This window comes from Poecilia formosa, unplaced genomic scaffold (assembly GCF_000485575.1).
Source record: "Poecilia formosa unplaced genomic scaffold, Poecilia_formosa-5.1.2 Scaffold480, whole genome shotgun sequence".
Lineage (NCBI taxonomy): Eukaryota > Metazoa > Chordata > Actinopteri > Cyprinodontiformes > Poeciliidae > Poecilia > Poecilia formosa.
Window position 1 is genome coordinate 397030 of NW_006800419.1, and position 16494 is coordinate 413523.

General features: G+C 47.6%; 4 protein-coding genes across 5 annotated transcripts in view; all 4 read right to left on the bottom strand.

Moving 5' to 3' along the window:
- col12a1b (collagen, type XII, alpha 1b) overlaps positions 1-2039 on the bottom strand; it is a 105837-nt gene extending 103798 nt beyond the window's left edge. The window contains exons 1-2 of the mRNA XM_016664328.1: positions 1246-2039; positions 781-877 (exon numbers count right to left, since the gene is read on the bottom strand). Coding sequence (XP_016519814.1) covers positions 781-841 — 61 coding nt within the window. The 5' untranslated portion in view covers positions 842-877; positions 1246-2039. The remainder of the gene's footprint in view (positions 1-780; positions 878-1245) is intronic.
- LOC103156417 (cell cycle control protein 50A-like) overlaps positions 1-9265 on the bottom strand; it is a 21318-nt gene extending 12053 nt beyond the window's left edge. Inside the window, exons 1-8 of one of the 2 annotated variants that reach the window (XR_001659690.1) lie at positions 8875-9265; positions 7882-8001; positions 7704-7811; positions 7547-7634; positions 7326-7472; positions 6513-6719; positions 5745-6402; positions 3360-3363 (exon numbers count right to left, since the gene is read on the bottom strand). Coding sequence is in view for 1 of the 2 variants with exons in the window: in XM_007578455.2 (XP_007578517.1) it covers positions 6209-6402; positions 6513-6719; positions 7326-7472; positions 7547-7634; positions 7704-7811; positions 7882-8001; positions 8875-9129 (1119 nt within the window). In the remaining variant the exon portion in view is untranslated. Of the gene's footprint in view, positions 1-3359; positions 3364-5086; positions 6403-6512; positions 6720-7325; positions 7473-7546; positions 7635-7703; positions 7812-7881; positions 8002-8874 lie in introns of those variants that run through there. The other variant, XM_007578455.2, reaches the window with a different exon arrangement.
- Positions 2464-4492, bottom strand: cox7a2b (cytochrome c oxidase subunit 7A2b). The gene is made up of 4 exons (XM_007578454.2): positions 4248-4492; positions 3871-3960; positions 2780-2864; positions 2464-2705 (listed from the first exon to the last, which is right to left on the bottom strand). The coding sequence occupies exons 1-4, from the start codon at positions 4263-4265 to the stop codon at positions 2647-2649; spliced, it is 252 nt and encodes an 83-aa protein (XP_007578516.1). The 5' UTR covers positions 4266-4492; the 3' UTR covers positions 2464-2646.
- A 1233-nt stretch (positions 9266-10498) lies between the features above and the next one.
- On the bottom strand, positions 10499-15817 carry filip1b (filamin A interacting protein 1b). The gene is made up of 4 exons (XM_016664334.1): positions 15726-15817; positions 15031-15209; positions 12106-14731; positions 10499-10900 (listed from the first exon to the last, which is right to left on the bottom strand). Exons 1-4 carry the CDS (start codon positions 15732-15734, stop codon positions 10730-10732), a joined length of 2985 nt encoding a protein of 994 aa, XP_016519820.1. The 5' UTR covers positions 15735-15817; the 3' UTR covers positions 10499-10729.
- Positions 15818-16494: the final 677 nt, after the last annotated feature.

Below are 16494 nucleotides of genomic sequence, written 5' to 3' on the forward strand. Positions count from 1 at the left end.
CACACACACACACACACACACTCCACACACACACACACACACACACACACGCACGCCGAGCCTCACACACAACCCGGACCGTCTCCTGTTCTAGAGCGTTTGGCCTCTTCGTGACCCCGGGGAAGCGGCGCGGGGCCCCTAAATGACGGGGAGGAGGCCCCTTGCAGGAGAGGCTCTGACCTTTGAGCAGATCCAGATTTTCTGCTCTGGAAAATAAGCTGGAAGTCATATTGAGTCTTTTCCGTTCAGTGAGGAGGAGAGACGCTGGGAGGAACCTTGGCCACCTGAATCCAAGGGGCCCTTCGCTCCTGGTTCACTGAACTGGAACATTTCGTCTAAAATGTTTCTAGTTAGATTTTAGGCTAGAGCGCCTCCTGCTGTGACAGGAATGAACTCCATCTGCCACAAAGAGACGCAGAAACAGAAAAAACAAATTCTGTCCTTTATAATGTAATTAAGTGTGTGATATTCTCTGGTGATTTATGGTTTTGAACATATATTTAAGAGTCACGAACGGCACTGCGCTGAAGCTGAAGTCATGATTTAGAGGCAACATCTGGTCTGAAAGCTGCCATCATAAATCTGAGAGACATTTTTCAAATTCCTGCAAAAAGAAGCAAAACTGAGGCAGCGGAGAGAAAATAATCCAACAAATCAAATCACAAACACGCGTTTTGTTTCTCAGAGTTTATTCAGGATTTACTGCTGGAGAGGAGAGGAGAAGAGAGGAGGAAGAGGAGGAAGAGGAGGAGGAGGATGATGATGATGATGAAGCTTTACCTTGGTCCTGGGCCCGGGAGGAGGCCAGCAGCAGCAGCAGCAGCAGCAGGGCGCTCTTCATCTTCGGCTCCTCTTCCTCAGCTCAGCATGCGACGAGCTGCGAGGAGAAGAAGATGAAGGTCAGAGAGGAAACCTGACAAAGAACCGATTAACCGAAAAGAAAAAGAAAAACACTTTTAAACATTAAATCACAAATCTAACATTCATCATGTGAGGAAGCAGCTGGAGAAACTCTGCGCTCCTTCTCCCGGTCCGGTCCGGTTCTGATGCGCAACTATCAGACAGAAACGCAGTTTAACTCCTGCCTAAACTTCACTGCGAAGAGGGGAAATGTTTCCACTGGTGAGGAAAAAGGTGGAGAAGTTTTGGCACCAGTGCGCAATTACGCACCGCGGTGCCAAAACCTGCTCCGCGCGCTAAGCAGATAGAAAATGTTTCTCTGAACGAAGCAGAAACCGGACTGACCTGCGCGGGAAGCTGCTGGTTCTGCTCTGAAAACGGGAAGAAAGCAGGAAGACTCGGGCTGGTCCGGTCCGGTTCGGGATCTCCGTGGGTTCTATGGCTTCCCAGACGCGTCGGGAAGCCTCTTCCAAGTGGGGAGGGTTTCCACGCGGCCCGCTACTTAACAGGGGGGCTGCTCCCAGCACTCCCAGCGCTCCCAGCGCTTACGACACACAGCCGGGCCAGAAAGTGGTGCGTAACCTCTGAGAGGGCTGGCACGCGCACGGAAACTTTTCCATATTTCTGCATTCCTTTCCAATGATGGAGGACCGCGCGGCTGCAGATGGAGACGGCGGCGCAGCATGTGGGGAAGGGAAGGAGCAGAAAACTGTCTGGAAAACTGTCTGGAAAACTGGGAGAGTTTTCCCGTTTTTACGCGTCTTTCTGGATCATCTGCAGGTTTCAGCGTCAAACATCCAGAACTCATTTCAGTCAGAATAATAAATGTCTGCAGATGTTCGTCTATTAATGAGTTGAAACCTGGTTCTATTGAAGCTGGATCGGAACCAGAACATGCTGGCAAGTATTAAACATGACGTCATCACTGCTGTCTGGCCGCATTTTGACGTTTTAATCGGAGCTAACAACTTGAGGCAGGAGGAATGTGTGCGGCCTGCGGCGCCCCCTGGCGGGGTTCGGCCGCTACAGCAGCACGAATGTTTTCCACCAGGTGGCGCTGCAGCAGCGAGGGCCGTGAATAGCTGGATATTTATGGACCACTTTGCTTCTACTCAATATTTTGTCTTTTTTTTTTTTAATACTATTTTTTCCCCTGAATTTATTTGCTGAAATTTTAATAAAAAATCTTATTAAATATGTAATAAATATTCTAAACAAAATGTTAATTAAAAAATGTTTTACGCAACAAAATTCACACAAAAACTAAAGTGCTTAAAAAGGAAAACAACGAATGATGTCATTATTTAAATATTTTGACTCCACCCGTCATCTGGCTGGTCAACCTGCGGACCAATCAGCTTGTTTCTAACCGCATAAGCCCCGCCCCTTTTTAATAGACTCATGATTTGCTGCAGCAGAAAAATATAAATACAGAAATTAATTAAGCTTTTAGTTGATAACTGAATTTTAAGTTTAGACATTATTGAAATGTTAAAGTTACTGCAGATAAATGTCAGGTGTGTGGGCCGCTCTGGTTCTGGAACAAACGGGTCGGATCCGCGGTTCTGGGTCATCAGAGGTATTTTGTGTTTATTGATCCTCAAGTGAACAGAAATATCAAGTTACCGCTCCAAGAACATGAAACAAGAACACAGAGAGAGCAGGAAACGGGTCGGTTCTGATTCTGGAATATCATCTCTATACAAATGGGCCCGGCTGGAACCAGAACAACGATCCAGACCGGTGTCAGTCCTTCTTCTGAGGGAATGACGCCTTGACCAGTTCGTACAGCGTGAAGCCGACTCCTGCAGGGAGAAACGGAGCGTCAGAACAGAACCAGACCGGACCTTTGGACCGGATCGATCAGAACTTTTCTCACCCAGGACGGTCAGCACCATGGTGGCCCGGTACAGCAGGGCGTCGCTGCTGCCGCCCTTCAAATGGATCGGCATCCCGTTATCCTCCTGCAACAGAACCATCAGAGAAACTGGGTCAGAACCTGCTGTCGGGTCAGCAAACGGGTTAGACATGGACCAATGGGACCAGAGATCAGTCAAAGGTCAAAAGGTCATTTAATAAAAACAGTCCAAATATTTCTCCTGTGGTGGATATTTGAGTTTGATACCAAAAATCTTTTTAATTATTAAATTATGAGAAAAATGTGATTTTAATGAAAAGCTTCGATAGTTAATATCTGATATGGTCCGTCTGGTTCTATTTGATGCTGACGAGTTAAAAGATATTTATCATTTCTAAAACTGATGCCAGAAAACTTCACAAGATGCTCAACAGTCATTTCCATTTATTATTATTTTTGTGGAGGAATTCTTTTAGAATGTAATAACTTTATTCTTGTATTATTCTGTAACAGAGTCGATCTGAGTCAAAGTGATTCGTTTATTTCAGGATCGACAAACTTCCATCATGGCGTCATCACAACAATCAGTCATCTGTTCTACATGCCTGACGCTCCTTTATGACGTCATCAAAGGGAGCCATTTGTACTTTTTAATCATACTTAACATGAAGACATATGCAACTTCTCGTTTATTCAGCAGAACCCCAAAGGTTCTGAAGTTTCTTCTCTGCTTTGAACCCACAAGTTCTGTCTTCATCTTCTTCTTCTCTAAAACTGTCAGTTTTATGTGTCGTTTCAGTTGTTTAAGTTCTTCAGTCGACATCTTAACTGATCTAAACTGGTTTTAGTTCTGAAAAAACCCAAAAGGTTTTGGGTTATTATCAATAACCTTCAGTTCTTTATTAAATTAAGAGGTTCTGTTCAGTTCTGGGGGATAAATGGTCCAAAGAAGACAGAAAACCAGAAAAGAAAAACCTGCAGAACCGCTGAGCAGATCAACAATTTGACCTTCATTCAGCTTCCCTGAGCCTGACCTCTGACCCAGCGTGACGTCACCGGTGTGTGAAGGTGGACCTGGACGTATGAAGGTGTGTGTTGGGGTGTTTGCTCACCTGGAACATCTTCTGCTTCTGGGGAACCTTGTTCTCCACCTGCCGGCGGGCAGAGCTGCAGATGCTGCGCCGCGCCATCTGCTGGACCGCCTGGGAAACGCACCCGGACACCGGTCAAACTCACTCACAGACACACACCCGCTACAACATTTTAATAAACTTCCTCTTGACCGTGTTCATGATCAGAATCAGAACCAGAACCAGAAAGAGGCTGACAGGAGGTTCTGTTACAGCTAGAGCCGCTCCGGAAGCTCTCTGACCCCGGCAAGCTAAGTGAAGCTAAAACTAGCCGTTGAGTTGAGCCGCTTTAATCTAACTGGTCAGAACTAAATGGGCGCCAACAGCCGGAAGGTGAATAACCAGTAAAATCTACTCACATTCATGGTTCTGAACATCTTCGTGGACCCGTCTGGTAGCGCGATTCTAACACAAGGACACCGGAACTCAACTGATGCTGCTGCTTCTTCTTCGCTCAGTTAAGTTCTCCGCTTTGAGCGCTCCGCTACCCCCTGCCGGAGACTCAGCCAAACTACATGTTCAGTTTAACCTCCAATCCCCAAAAAATGTAGTTTCTGCGCATTAAAGTTCAGATTGAAAGGCATTAAATACTCATGTGTGTTTTATTGTTTTCTGGACTTCCAGAACCTCAGCAGAACTACGCCTGATCTCATCCATGCAAAAGGAGCCCAGACCCAGAAGTGAGAGCAGAAACTGAATAGAAAATGGAGATTCTGTTCAATGGGTCTAAAGTTCAGGCTTTCATGTCCTGAAGCCAGAACCATCAGAATAAACACCAGTTGTTTCTCTCTGAGAGGAATGGCTTCACATGAGCTTTACTTTCTGATTTAAGTTGGTGAATAATCTTTCTGATCATTTTCAAATTTCAGTTCTAGATGTTCAGGACTTTAATTCACACTGAATCCTGAAAGGAGGTTTCAGAAATGTTCCTGCCCAGATTTCCCTGCAGTCCAGCAGTTAAAGCTAAAGTTTTCCCTCCTGAAAATTTCTTTATTTCATTTTGAAATCCATTGAACTTTGGTCACATTGCAGGTTTCAACTGTCCAGACCAGTAAGAGGAACTAGTTTACTGGTTTACTGGTTTACCGAGTCCTGAACAGGTTAGAGCCCAAAAGCTGCAAATCTGAGGAACTTTCTCCTCGTTTTCGTCACTCCCATTTTCCAGACAGGAAGTGAGGAGCAGTCAAAGGAACAACAATCATGTTTTAAAAATTAAGAATTTATTAATTTAAAGCAACAATATTAACAATAATATTAAAGACAGACGTCATCAGTGCAGAAATGAACAAAAGAGGCATTTAGTTCATGCAGCACAGAGACCAACAACAACAGAGTCTGATCACAACCATAAATAACCAGAACCAGAACCGGGACACATGCAGCAACGCAACGCTCAGACCCACCGCAGGAACCAGGGCCAGGACCGGGACCAGGACCAGGACCAGGACCGGGACCGGGACCGGGACCAGGACCAGGACCAGGACCGGAACCGGGACCGCTCAGACGGATCGCTGTTCTCTGATAAATCTACATCAATCATTTAGTTTTAGGTTCTTCTGGATCTTTTCCTGCGTTTTCTTCTACATTAACTTTAAAAACAATTAAAATTAAACAGATCAGAAGGAAAATGTAAAGAAATAATGAATGGACCTGGATAATTCCTGGATCTAAACGCTGGAAATATTTATGACCAAAATGTGCAGAAATTATCTTTAAATTATCATCCTGCGTTTCTGCAGACAGATTATTATTATTATTATTATTAATGCCTGCTTCAGTACTAACGCTAGCACTAACATTCACAGTTGGATGGGATTAGCTCCCCCTGCAGGATGGGAGGAATGAAACCCAGAAACGTTTCGATCCTGAAGCAGATCCAGGAGCTCAGAAAGTTTATCACTAATCAGGAAAACTTTGTCATGAAAATGATCTCCGAAACTCAGTGAAACAAGAAAGTGAGTTTCTCGTTAAAAGCAAAAATAAAAATGTCTCCAAACTGAATGAGGGAGAAATTCCTGGATCAGAACCCAGAGGTTCTGCTGAGCTCTGAGGACGTTGATGAACCACAGACCAGCAGTTCATCAGGTCATCTGAGTCGGACCGGAACCGACCGGACTTCCTGACCGGGTCGGTTCTGGGAGCCGGACCTGGTTCCTGCAGTGGGGGCGGTAAGTCTGCGACCCGGTGGGTCGCTCCAGAACTTATCGGGTTCTTTCCCTGTCCGGTTCCGCCTCGCTCTGCCGTGTTGTTAGAATCTAAAAAAGCTGATTTTAACCTCAACGCTGCAGCAGAACCGCTCCGGCCCGGCCCGGCCCGGCTCTCAGTGGGAGATCTCGGCAGCGTTGTTGCGGTTTCCATATTTGTGGTGGATGATGAGGAGCAGGACGCCCAGCAGGAAGCAGACGGAGCCCACGCTGACGTAGGCGATGCCCAGGAACGGGTTCTTCCCGCCCATCCAGGAGATGGTGCTCAGGATCATCCGCTTCCGGCCCTCGAAGCTCCGCACCGGATAATCTGGGATCCGCTCGTTAAGGAGGAAGACTCTGGATCCCAGCTGGGCTTCTACTGGGAACATGGATTTCTGTAGGAGAGCTCAAAGTGACCTCTGACCTCTGACAGGATACTGTACACCACCTCCAGGGAGTAGTTGCCGCGCGGCAGCGTGGGATGCACGTTGCTCCGCCTCTGGATGATCCGGTACAGCTTCCGGAACGTGGGCAGGGCGGCGGTCCGCATCCACACGATGAAATCCTCGTTGATGAATCCGTTGTTGTCCGGGTCGGAGTCCAGCTGGAACACGGGCCGGCGCCAGTTCACCGGCCGCGTCGTCCCTGAACCGGAGGAAGGTCAGAGTTTAACAGCGACTGGAGCGGGCCGGTCACTGGGTCAGCACCGGTTCACACACATGGTTCCGAGACCAAAACCAACCTGATGTCTAATCTATTCTTATATTCGACACTTTATTTCTTTACATTTCAAACAGTAATAAAGAAATCGACCCAGAAGTTTTTCTGATAAATGATGATATGTTGTTTTGAAGCCATTTTCCACCAACATAATGATGAAAACGTAAGAAGAAAAACTTTATATTCTAATGAACATTTAACTCTGGAACTGGAAAACATTTAAATATCCAAAATAAATCAACAAAACTGGTAGAAAGAGAAAAACAATCATTTTTTCTGTCAAAGGAAATTATTGATCTCATTTTAATTTATCGTTTGATTAACTGACTCATTGCAGCCGGTCCAGTTGCATCACCAGGTTCTGCCAACTTTGATTCCTCAGGAATCAGTAGAGATGAAAATAAGAACGTTTTTCTGTCTCGGTTTGAACCGGAGGGAAACCGGACCGGATTCCGGTTTGGACCCGCAGCAGACCGGACCGGATTCCGGTTTGGACCAGGCGGTTCGGCTCGTTACAGGAACTGACGATACCTTGGAAAACGACGGTGAGGTTGGTGTTTTCTGCTCCAGGATTCCTGAACTTCACGTGTTTGTCCGTCCACCAGGCGATTCCTGTGGCCGTCAGCGGGATCTGGACCTTTGTGCCGTTTGGGTCGATGTAAATCAGCTCCAGTGAGTCTAAAACATAAAAATACTGAATGAATTGAGCAGAAGATGTGGAGCGGTTCTGCAGGGAAAGCCCGAGTCGTCACCGTTAAACATGCTGTTGGCGATGGCTCCGCACGGCGCGATGGGCTTGTTGTTGTGCTTGGCGTACGGCTCGCACTCCTTACTGGGTTTCTGTTGGGAAGCAGAGAAATAAACGTAACGACTGGATGAAGCAGAACGTCCTGAGCAGCGCAGCCTCACCCTGAGGGACTCCTCGTTTCCGTTCAGCTGGCTGTCGTCTCGGGACTTGACGTAGCGCCGGTGGTTCTGGTAGAAGTTGGAGAGTCCGTAATACATGAAGACGTTGCTCTGCGGGTGGAAGAGAGACGGTTAGGCCCCGGCTGCAGCGGGCTGTGACCCGGAAAGCAGCAGCTCTTACTTCGTACGGCTGGTCCAGGTGGAAGGGGACGGAGCAGGTGCACGGCTTGGTGCTGTTCCAGCTGAAGTTCTGGGAGCAGGTAAAGCACGGACTGGACATTTCTACTCCTGTGTAATCGACCTGGACAGAAACCATCGCTAGATGCTCAGCATCATGGATCTGAAACTTCTGAACCCAACAGCTGCACTAGATACCAGATACACATTGTCACTAAAATGAAGGATTTTTGGATGGAGTTTGGTTGAAACTTTTAAAACTTGGCTTTACTGTTAATTATGTTTTTCATTTAAATTTTTGCCAAATCACCCAGAGGACCTCAGCTTTCTAAAGAAATATTTATGCAGATAATGTTTTACAAAGACAGAGCAAATGGAGCTTTATTCAAGGATTCAGTTTTTATTTCATTTTATTTGTCAAATCCTCCATAGAAACAGTAAATAGAGAGCTGCTTCAACCCATAAAATTAAGAACAGGACCGTATTTTAAATTGATGTTCATACCACTGCACCAAAGGAAGAAATGTCACTAAAACAGCAGATTTCTGAACGGAGTTTGGTTGACAGATTTTTTAAAACTTGGACTTAGGGCTTTGATGCTGTTTGAAATTTTTAATTATACGGAATCAAGCAGAACATTTTATTTGTAATAAATCTTTATGAAATTGTAATAAAGGGTGTGTTTTATTACAAAAAAAAAAGATATAAAATGTCACTAAAATGTCATATTTTCGAAGTCCGGTTGAAAAATTTTTAAAGCTCGGCTAATTTCTTTGGTGTTAATTATGTTTTAATTTCTTTTTCTTTTAGCGGAATCATCCGGAGGGGCTAAGTCTTAGAAACAAATGTTCACTTTCCAACAGAGAGAGCAGTTTAAACACGCCAGGAGGAAATGTCTCTAAAACACCAGATTTCTGAACGGAGTTTGGTTGGGCTGTAACAGCGTGTCACTGGGTTGCTTAACGGTTTCTGTTGATTCTCTAACAAACATGGCTACCTCGAACTCCTTGATGTTGTTGGACGTCACGTACAGGCCGATGCCGATGGGGATGAACATGAGGCCGATGATGAAGAAGGCTGGCAGGACGGTCCCTGCGGTCAGGATGGGCTGCCAGGCCGGGAGTCTCTGCTGCTTGAAAGCGGTGTTTTCAGGCTTCTTGCTCCGCAGAGAGCCGCCCCCGCCCCCGGCCGCGGCTCCGGATCCCGACACGGTGATGTGTCCGTCCTCGTCTTTGTAGCTGGAGGCCATCATTTCCAGCGAGAGGTTTGTAAAACAACTGTTGACCGTTAAACTGACGGATTTAAAGCATTGTTATAAAATCACAGCAGCCACCAACGTCTTCCTCCGACTTCTCTAGGACCAGTGCTGCCCCCTGCCGTCTAGATAAGGACAGTGTTTGTTTTCTGTCTCAAAAGCGCCACCTTCTGGCTCCTTTTGGTAATACAATTAATAAATCTGGAATTAAAAACTTAAAATAACAAAATACCAAAGCGGAAAAAATTAATTAAAATGGACTTTAAATAATAGATGTAATTAAATTCTGACTTAAATCTCAGAATTCCTTTTTCAATAACCCCTATATCTCCTCCATAAATTAAAGTAAAAATACAAACAGAATATAAAACTCAGAAGAATGATTTAAAGTCAATCAAAACTATATAAATAATGTAGCTGCAGTTATGGGACACATAAAGCAGTAAAACTAATAAATGATGATAAAATGAAAAATGAAAAATTTTAATTCATTGAAACATCAAAAATAATTATACTGAATTAAACAATGATGATCTGTTTGCACTTGACTAAAGAAATATTTGCTGAAATAAAATGTAACAAACCAACAAAATATATACAAAATATGCAGCAATAATCTTTGTGATGAATTAACATACATATGCGTGTTTTTGGACATTTTTATGGATTATTTGAGTCAGATGAAACAGCAAAATTTATTTAGTGTAAGTGTGAAAATTGGAGTTATGCAGTGGCGCAACTGCGCATTATTCAGGTGGATGCGAAAACATAAATCGGCGCTCCCTCCCTCCCCCCCGAGGGAAGGAACGTCAGGGTGAAGGAGCGACGCTCATCTTCCCCCCCCCCCGAGGCGACGCTGCGTGAAGCGTAAAAATCGCATTTACCTCGTTATGTGCGAGAGGTGAAGGAGCGTGAGGCGCGCTGAAGTGGATGGGAAAACATAATCGGCGCGTCGCCCCCTCCAGACGGGGTTTTAGCGCCCCCTCTGGTGATGCGCCCCTATGCGTTGCATACGCTGCATACCCACTTTTTGCGCCTCTGGAGTTATGAAATGTAAAATGTTTTATTGTGAAAGGCTCCCTGGATGGGGGAGAGCGCAAACGTTCGATGACGACAGAAGACCGAGAACAGCTGATGGGGGAGTGAAGAAAAAAATTAAATGTTCGACACTGAGAAAGAGCTCAATTATTTTCTGTGGATTATTCTTCAAAGGAGAATCACAGCAGCTGGACACCCACGAGTCTTACATTAGTTTCAAATTACCCGAAACTTGTGGCTTAAAAAGCCACTTGATTTAAAAGTCAGGAAGGTGAACATGTTAAAGCTGTGAGGTTTGACTCAGAGAGCCGAGACAAGAGAAAGAAGCTGAAGTTTAGACAAATAGTTTATTTGGTTCTGGTCAGAAATGGTTTCACGGTGCCTCTGTAAGTCCAAACCTGCACGAGCAGCAGTGAAGCGAGCGTGGCATCAAACAAGCAGAACCCAACAGAACCCAACAGAACCAGGCTGGGATCAGCATCCGTTCAAAGCAGCAAACCGAAGAAGTGACCGATGAGCAGCTGAAGCCGCGTGTTGGGAGCGGATCCTCATCAGACTCTCAGCCCTTTCCTGCTGCTGCAGAGGCCGAGCTGCACACCCTCGACTTCCTCAGCTCGATCTTCATCGCCTGGCCTTCGGCCCGAGACTCCAACCTCGTCACAGCGGACACACCCACAACCGTCTTCCCGTTGAGCTGCACAGGGATCCGTGAGGCTGCGCTCGGAGCCGACTGCACATCCGAACTGAGCTGAAAACATAAAACCCAGGATGAACAGGAGACACAGGTCCTGGATGGAGAAACCTTGAAGACCCGAGCCTCTTAAAGGGATAGTTCTGGACTTTTCTAGTAACGTTTGAAGCAGTTATCAGCAGTAGATCTTGTTAGCATGTTCCCCCTTTGAAGCTAACAACCAGTGGTGGGCATTGCTAACTCAAAAGCTATCCGGGCTGATAGCGTTGCCACCCGTCCCGTATTGAACCGATACGGGACGCAATTTGTTCCGTACTCTACAAATGTGTATGTGTAATAATAAAGAGATGGTCCCCGAGTAGTTTATATAGTAGGCTGCCCCGGTCATTGTTTGACTCACGGTGTTGGTGATGAGACATTGTGCCCAACTGCTTTCTGGGTAGGTGCTGCCGCCGCAGCTCCCCCCACCCCCTTTACATATAGATGTATATGGTCCCTTATTTTAATTTCTGAAAGGTAGCAACCATACACGCTAACCATAAAGCACTAATCATAAATGTTAGCTCTGCTAACGCTAACGAGTTATACCAACACAGCAATAAATGGAAGCTAATGATGAGCACTTATTTCAGCCATGTTGATACCCACCATGTGTCAATGAAACTCTGCTAGCATAAACAACACGGTCTGGAAGTAAAACTCAAAAATGTTCACACAAGATCTCCATTTCACTCTTGTGCTGTACTTCTGCATCTTACTTTTCTACCGTGTTTAAGTTCTTCTTTCACTCATGACGTTCCCATCAGGAGTCATATTAGGTCTCACTCATGACCCAAATATGACTCCCGGTCCATCTTGGTCAGACAGTCAAAGATACAGTTGCCAACCGTCCAACCAAAACACACCCAAGGTCTATCATGGTCAGACAGCCTGAGACGCAGTCACACGGAATGGCTAGCAGTAGCTAGCAAGGCCACAATGACTTTAACTTGTTCTAATTGTTGCGTAGTTTCAACACAAATAGACCTGACGTCTCGGTTGGTTGGGCAGTTGGAGATGCTGGTGGTCTGTGAGGACCCACTGACTTTAATGTCTTCTAATTCCTGCATACGTTGTCAGACCGAACTTTCCATCGGATCGGGTGCAAAAACACCATCTGATACCTGCATAATCCTCAGTCACCTAAAACAATTCAGAAGCATTTGAAGTGTCAGAAGATCAGAAGTCACTCGAGATCTTCAGACACTCACCAGAGACTGTGTGGGTCTGGATGCTGCAGTGGTGACAGGGTTGATGGTTATACTGCTGGTCATCTTGTTCTGGCGTGGGGAGCGGAGCACCGTTCCAGTTTCCTGGCAGTCGCAGCTACTTCCTGTTGGTCTGACAGGACTGCTGCTGCCCTCAGCGCTTCTCTGGAACTGGGAGCCCAGGTGGATGTGGATCTTGTTGTCCTCCGTCGTTATGATGTTGCTGTTGAACTTCCTGTCTGGTGGTTTCTCGGAGGTCATCTTGATCAGCGTCCGCCTGGTGGTGCTCTCGTGAGGGTCGGATGAAGCACACACCTCAGCTACCGGCGTGGTGCTAACTGTGATGATGGACACCGGCGACTGCAGGACCCCAGCGATGCTGCTGGGCTTCTCTGGACTCTTGGTCCTGGAGATGCTGGTGACCGTAACTGGAGACTTGACCCGATCAGGATCTCCGCTTACAGTACAGACAGTTGAGGGTTTGGGGACTATGGTGATGCGAGGCTGCTGAAGACCAAGCGTTGGGATGATGGTTGTGCTGGAGAAGAAGTCCTCAGACCGCGGGCTGGTGATCTCCAGGGTGGCCGTGCTCGACCCGTGGTCTGGTGTCACACGGATGTGAAGAGGTCGTCCGAGATTCGGGGACATTGAGGAGGAACCTCTGGTCTGAGTCGGCGTGACGGCCCCCTTCTTGCCCATCCAGGGTGTTGAGGATCTCCCTCCATGGTCTGCTGATGCCGGAGGGTATCGATCCAGAACCACGGGCCTCTTCAGGCCGTGTTGTCTGAGGTTGTTCATGAGGTGGTTCTCCTCCTGAACGGATTTCCGGATAAATCCGGCTGCGGTTTCATCCTCGGCCGACCCGTTTGACTCCGTCTGGACCGCCGTGGAGGTCACAGGGACGTCCACCATCCTCCTGCCGTTCACACCGGGCCTCAGGGCTCGGCTGTAGCGCTTCGAGGCCTCCAGCTCTCTGGCGAGGTTCTCCACATCCACACTCAGGCGCCTCTTCTTCTCTTCTTCCTCCAGGAACTTCTGCTGGAGGACGGAGAAGTCCACCTGCAGCTGGGAGAGCTGGTCCTCCTTGTTCATGAGTTCGTGGATTTTCTCCTTGAGGGCTAGGACTTCGACCCGCAGCTCTCTGGTCTTGGCCTCCTCCACTTTGCAGCGGATCCTCAGCTGGGCCTCCAGACTCTTGGCCTCGCCTCGCTCCACTGCTTTGCTCCTGGCCACCTGAGCCTTCATCTCGTCCACCAGCTTGGACAGCATGTTTGCTCGGTCCTGCTCGTGTCTGAACTTCTTCTCCAGCAGGTCGTATTCATCCTCCGACCTCATCAGGTCTCCCTCCACCACCTGCAGCTGCTCCAGCCGGCCTCTAAGCCTCTCTATCTCAGTGGTGAGCTTCTGGACTCGGTTGTCTTCTTCTCGGTCTCTGTTGGCCATCTCCTCCAGTCTGTCTGCTCCCATCTTCTTCAGCTTCTCGTTCAGCTCGTCAAGCTCTTCCTCGCTGTTCCTCAGCGTCGATCGGAGCTCCTCCCTCTCCAGAGTCAGACCTTCCAGCTGGACTTCTGTCTCTGACTTGAACTTGAGGAACTTCTTGCTCTCCTCTATCAGCTTCTCAGTAACCTCCGTGACCTTCCCTTGCTCTGCCTTCAGCATCGTACTCAAGTCTTCGTGTTTCTGCTCCTCCTGCTTCAGCCGCTCCCCCATCGTCTTCCTCTCGTCCGCCAGGATGACGGTGAAGGACTTCAGCTTCAGCAGTTCCTCTCTGAGGGCCGACTCGTTTGTCTCCAGCTTGGACTCGGATGACTCCAGCTCCTTCAGCCGAGACCGAAGCCGCTCCAGGTCTGTGCCCAGGTCCTTCACCACCTTCCTCTCCTTCTCCAGGTTTTGGTGCAGCTGGGCGCTCTCCGTCCGGCTCCTGCCAAACGCCGCCTCCAGCCTCTCCAGCTCCGCCATCCTCTTCTGGAGGCCGTCCACCTGCAGCCGCAGCTCCTGGTTGCGGTTCTGCTCGTCCTGCAGCCGGTTCCTCAGCTCCCTGCACTGCGTCTCGGTCTTGGTGATCTCCTCGTCTTTGCCCTCCATCTCCAAGACTTTCTTCCTCAGGTTCTCCAGCTCTGCGGTGAGGGAGGAGTTCCCGCGCTCTCCTCTGCTGATCTTCTCCCTCAGCTTCTGCAGGTCCTCCTCAGATTTCTGCAGCAGCGTGTTCCTCTCCTGCAGCTCCCCGGCCCTCTGCGCCAGCCCGTCCAGCTTCAGCCTCAGCTGCTGGTTCTGGGACTCCTGGTCGGCCATCTTGGCCAGCAGGTCTTGGTGCTCCTGCCTGAACCTCGCCTGTTGGGCCTCCAGCTCCGCCTCCAGGCACAGCGCCTTCTGCCCGTCCTGCAGGGCGGCGTCGCTGGATGCGGCCAGCTGCCGCTCCCGGTCCTGCAGCTTCTGGCTGAGGTTCTGGATCTTCTGGTTCTGCTGGTCGATGTGTTCGACATGCAGCTGCCTCTCGTCTGCCAGCAGCAGAGTGAAGGACTTGAGCTTCCCCAGCTCGTCCTGCAGCTTGTCCAGCCTCCGGCGATGGTCCTGGTCCCGCCGGGCCTGCAGGGCCTTCTCCTGCTCCAGCAGCCGCTTCAGTCTGAGGGCAGAGGGAGGAACCGGCCCCACATAGTCACTCAATTCAATCTTCAATCAATTTAAAAGGAAATTAAATCACAAAAGATGAAATTAAAATTGAATACTTAAAAAATGTCATTAAAATTTTTAATTAATTGAATAGAATTTAAATTGAACTGAACTAACCGCTCTGAAGCAGCAGCTGCTTCAGAGCGGTTCTGGTTCTGGTTCCTCTCTTCGGATCAGGAGTTCTGGACGACTAGCAGCTCATAAATCGGCTGAGCGCAGCCGGCCCCGGGCAGAAGCAGGCGCTGCGCTCACCTCTCCCTCTCCTGCTCCAGCAGGTTGGTGAAGTCGTCGCTCTTGTTGATGAAGTCGGCGTGTTTCCGCTTCTCGCTGTCCAGCTCCATGACGGTGCGGCGGTGGCATTTCTCCGCCAGCAGCAGCTGCTCCAGCATCCGCCTGTACGTCTCCTTCTGCTTGTCCTCCAGACGGTCCAGCTGCAGGACGAGGCGAGAACCTGTCAGCGCAAACCGTCCGGCCCGGTTCCCACGCCGGAACCGGCAGCTCCAGAGAGCCTGGGGAGCCTGCTGCAGCTCTGGACCCCTGACTTAATTACTAAATAACAAATATGCTATAAAAAACTTAAAAATAAATAAACAAAAATAAAAGAATAACGAATTAGAAAAATATAAAAAAGTAAAAGTAAAATAATACGAAAAATAAACAAAAATAAAAAAGGAAAAAACATACAAAATTTATGAAATTAAATAAAAATATTTGTAACAAATTAAAAATAATTAAATGATTTAAATATAAATTTTTAAAAATCTACCAATAAAAAAATGATACCAACTGCTGAGTACGGTGGTGGTGGCATCATGCTGAGGGCTTGTTTGAAGTTTAGCTTAGAATGTTCAACGTGAAAACAAACATTTAAACCAATCAGAACCGGACCGGGTCAAAGTGCCCAACCAGCTGGAAGGAGTCAGTCAGAACCGCTTTGACCTTCTGACCTCAGCCATCGGCCTCTCGTACACATCCTCTGTGCGCTGGTTGCCATGGAGAAGCGTGGCGTCCCTCTGCAGCGCCTGCAGCGGCCTGCAGGGGGCAGCAGAACCGTAGTGGGCCTCCAGGGTCTCCGGTCCGGTTCTGTCGGACCGCAGCAGCCTGATGACGTCATCCCGGGCCTGAGGACAGAAAACAGCTCAGATCGGTTCTGGACCCGGAGGAAACAGAAACCAGAACTTAGAGAAGAGTCCAACAGAAACAGACGGATAATCAATAAACCAACCAGATAATCTATCGATCAGTCCATCTCAGCTTCTAGCCGACGTTTCCATTCATCATCTCCTAAACAACATTTAACACTGCGACTAAAACATTTTAAATATTAAAAAACCCAAAATGATTAAAGTCAAAATTCCATTTGAAATAAAAATCATCACCATAATTCGTCTGCAAGCAGCTGCAGCGGCTTTTCAGCGATGGGAACATTTTTAACAACTGTTGTAAAAATCATTGGGAAGTTTTTAATTTATTATGCAAATAATTAAATAAAATCCACCTGGAGGTTTCCTCTGAAAGCTGCTGAACCAGCAGACGTTCATCTGGACGCTAAGGCACAAGCTAACATCCGGGCTTCAGCCAATCAGCACCAAGGAAAAGAATCGCCAGCCAATCGCGTGTCAGCATTCTGCTTTGGGATTTTATGTAGAATATTTCAGATTTAAAAAATCCATAAATTGTCAGATTTTATGTTAATAAAATCTGACAATTTATGGA

What these genes read in the sequence shown, in the direction of transcription:
- cox7a2b (XM_007578454.2), bottom strand. An exon ending in AGAAGCAGAAGATGTTCCAG is followed by an intron (nt 2,865 to 3,870) that starts GTGAGCAAACAC and finishes GTTCTGTTGCAG; the next exon opens with GAGGATAACGGGATGCCGAT. An exon ending in CATGGTGCTGACCGTCCTGG is followed by an intron (nt 2,706 to 2,779) that starts GTGAGAAAAGTT and finishes TTCTCCCTGCAG; the next exon opens with GAGTCGGCTTCACGCTGTAC.
- filip1b (XM_016664334.1), bottom strand. An exon ending in CTGGAGCAGGAGAGGGAGAG is followed by an intron (nt 14,732 to 15,030) that starts GTGAGCGCAGCG and finishes CTCTGCCCTCAG; the next exon opens with ACTGAAGCGGCTGCTGGAGC. An exon ending in CCACACAGTCTCTGGTGAGT is followed by an intron (nt 10,901 to 12,105) that starts GTCTGAAGATCT and finishes TCGGATGTGCAG; the next exon opens with TCGGCTCCGAGCGCAGCCTC.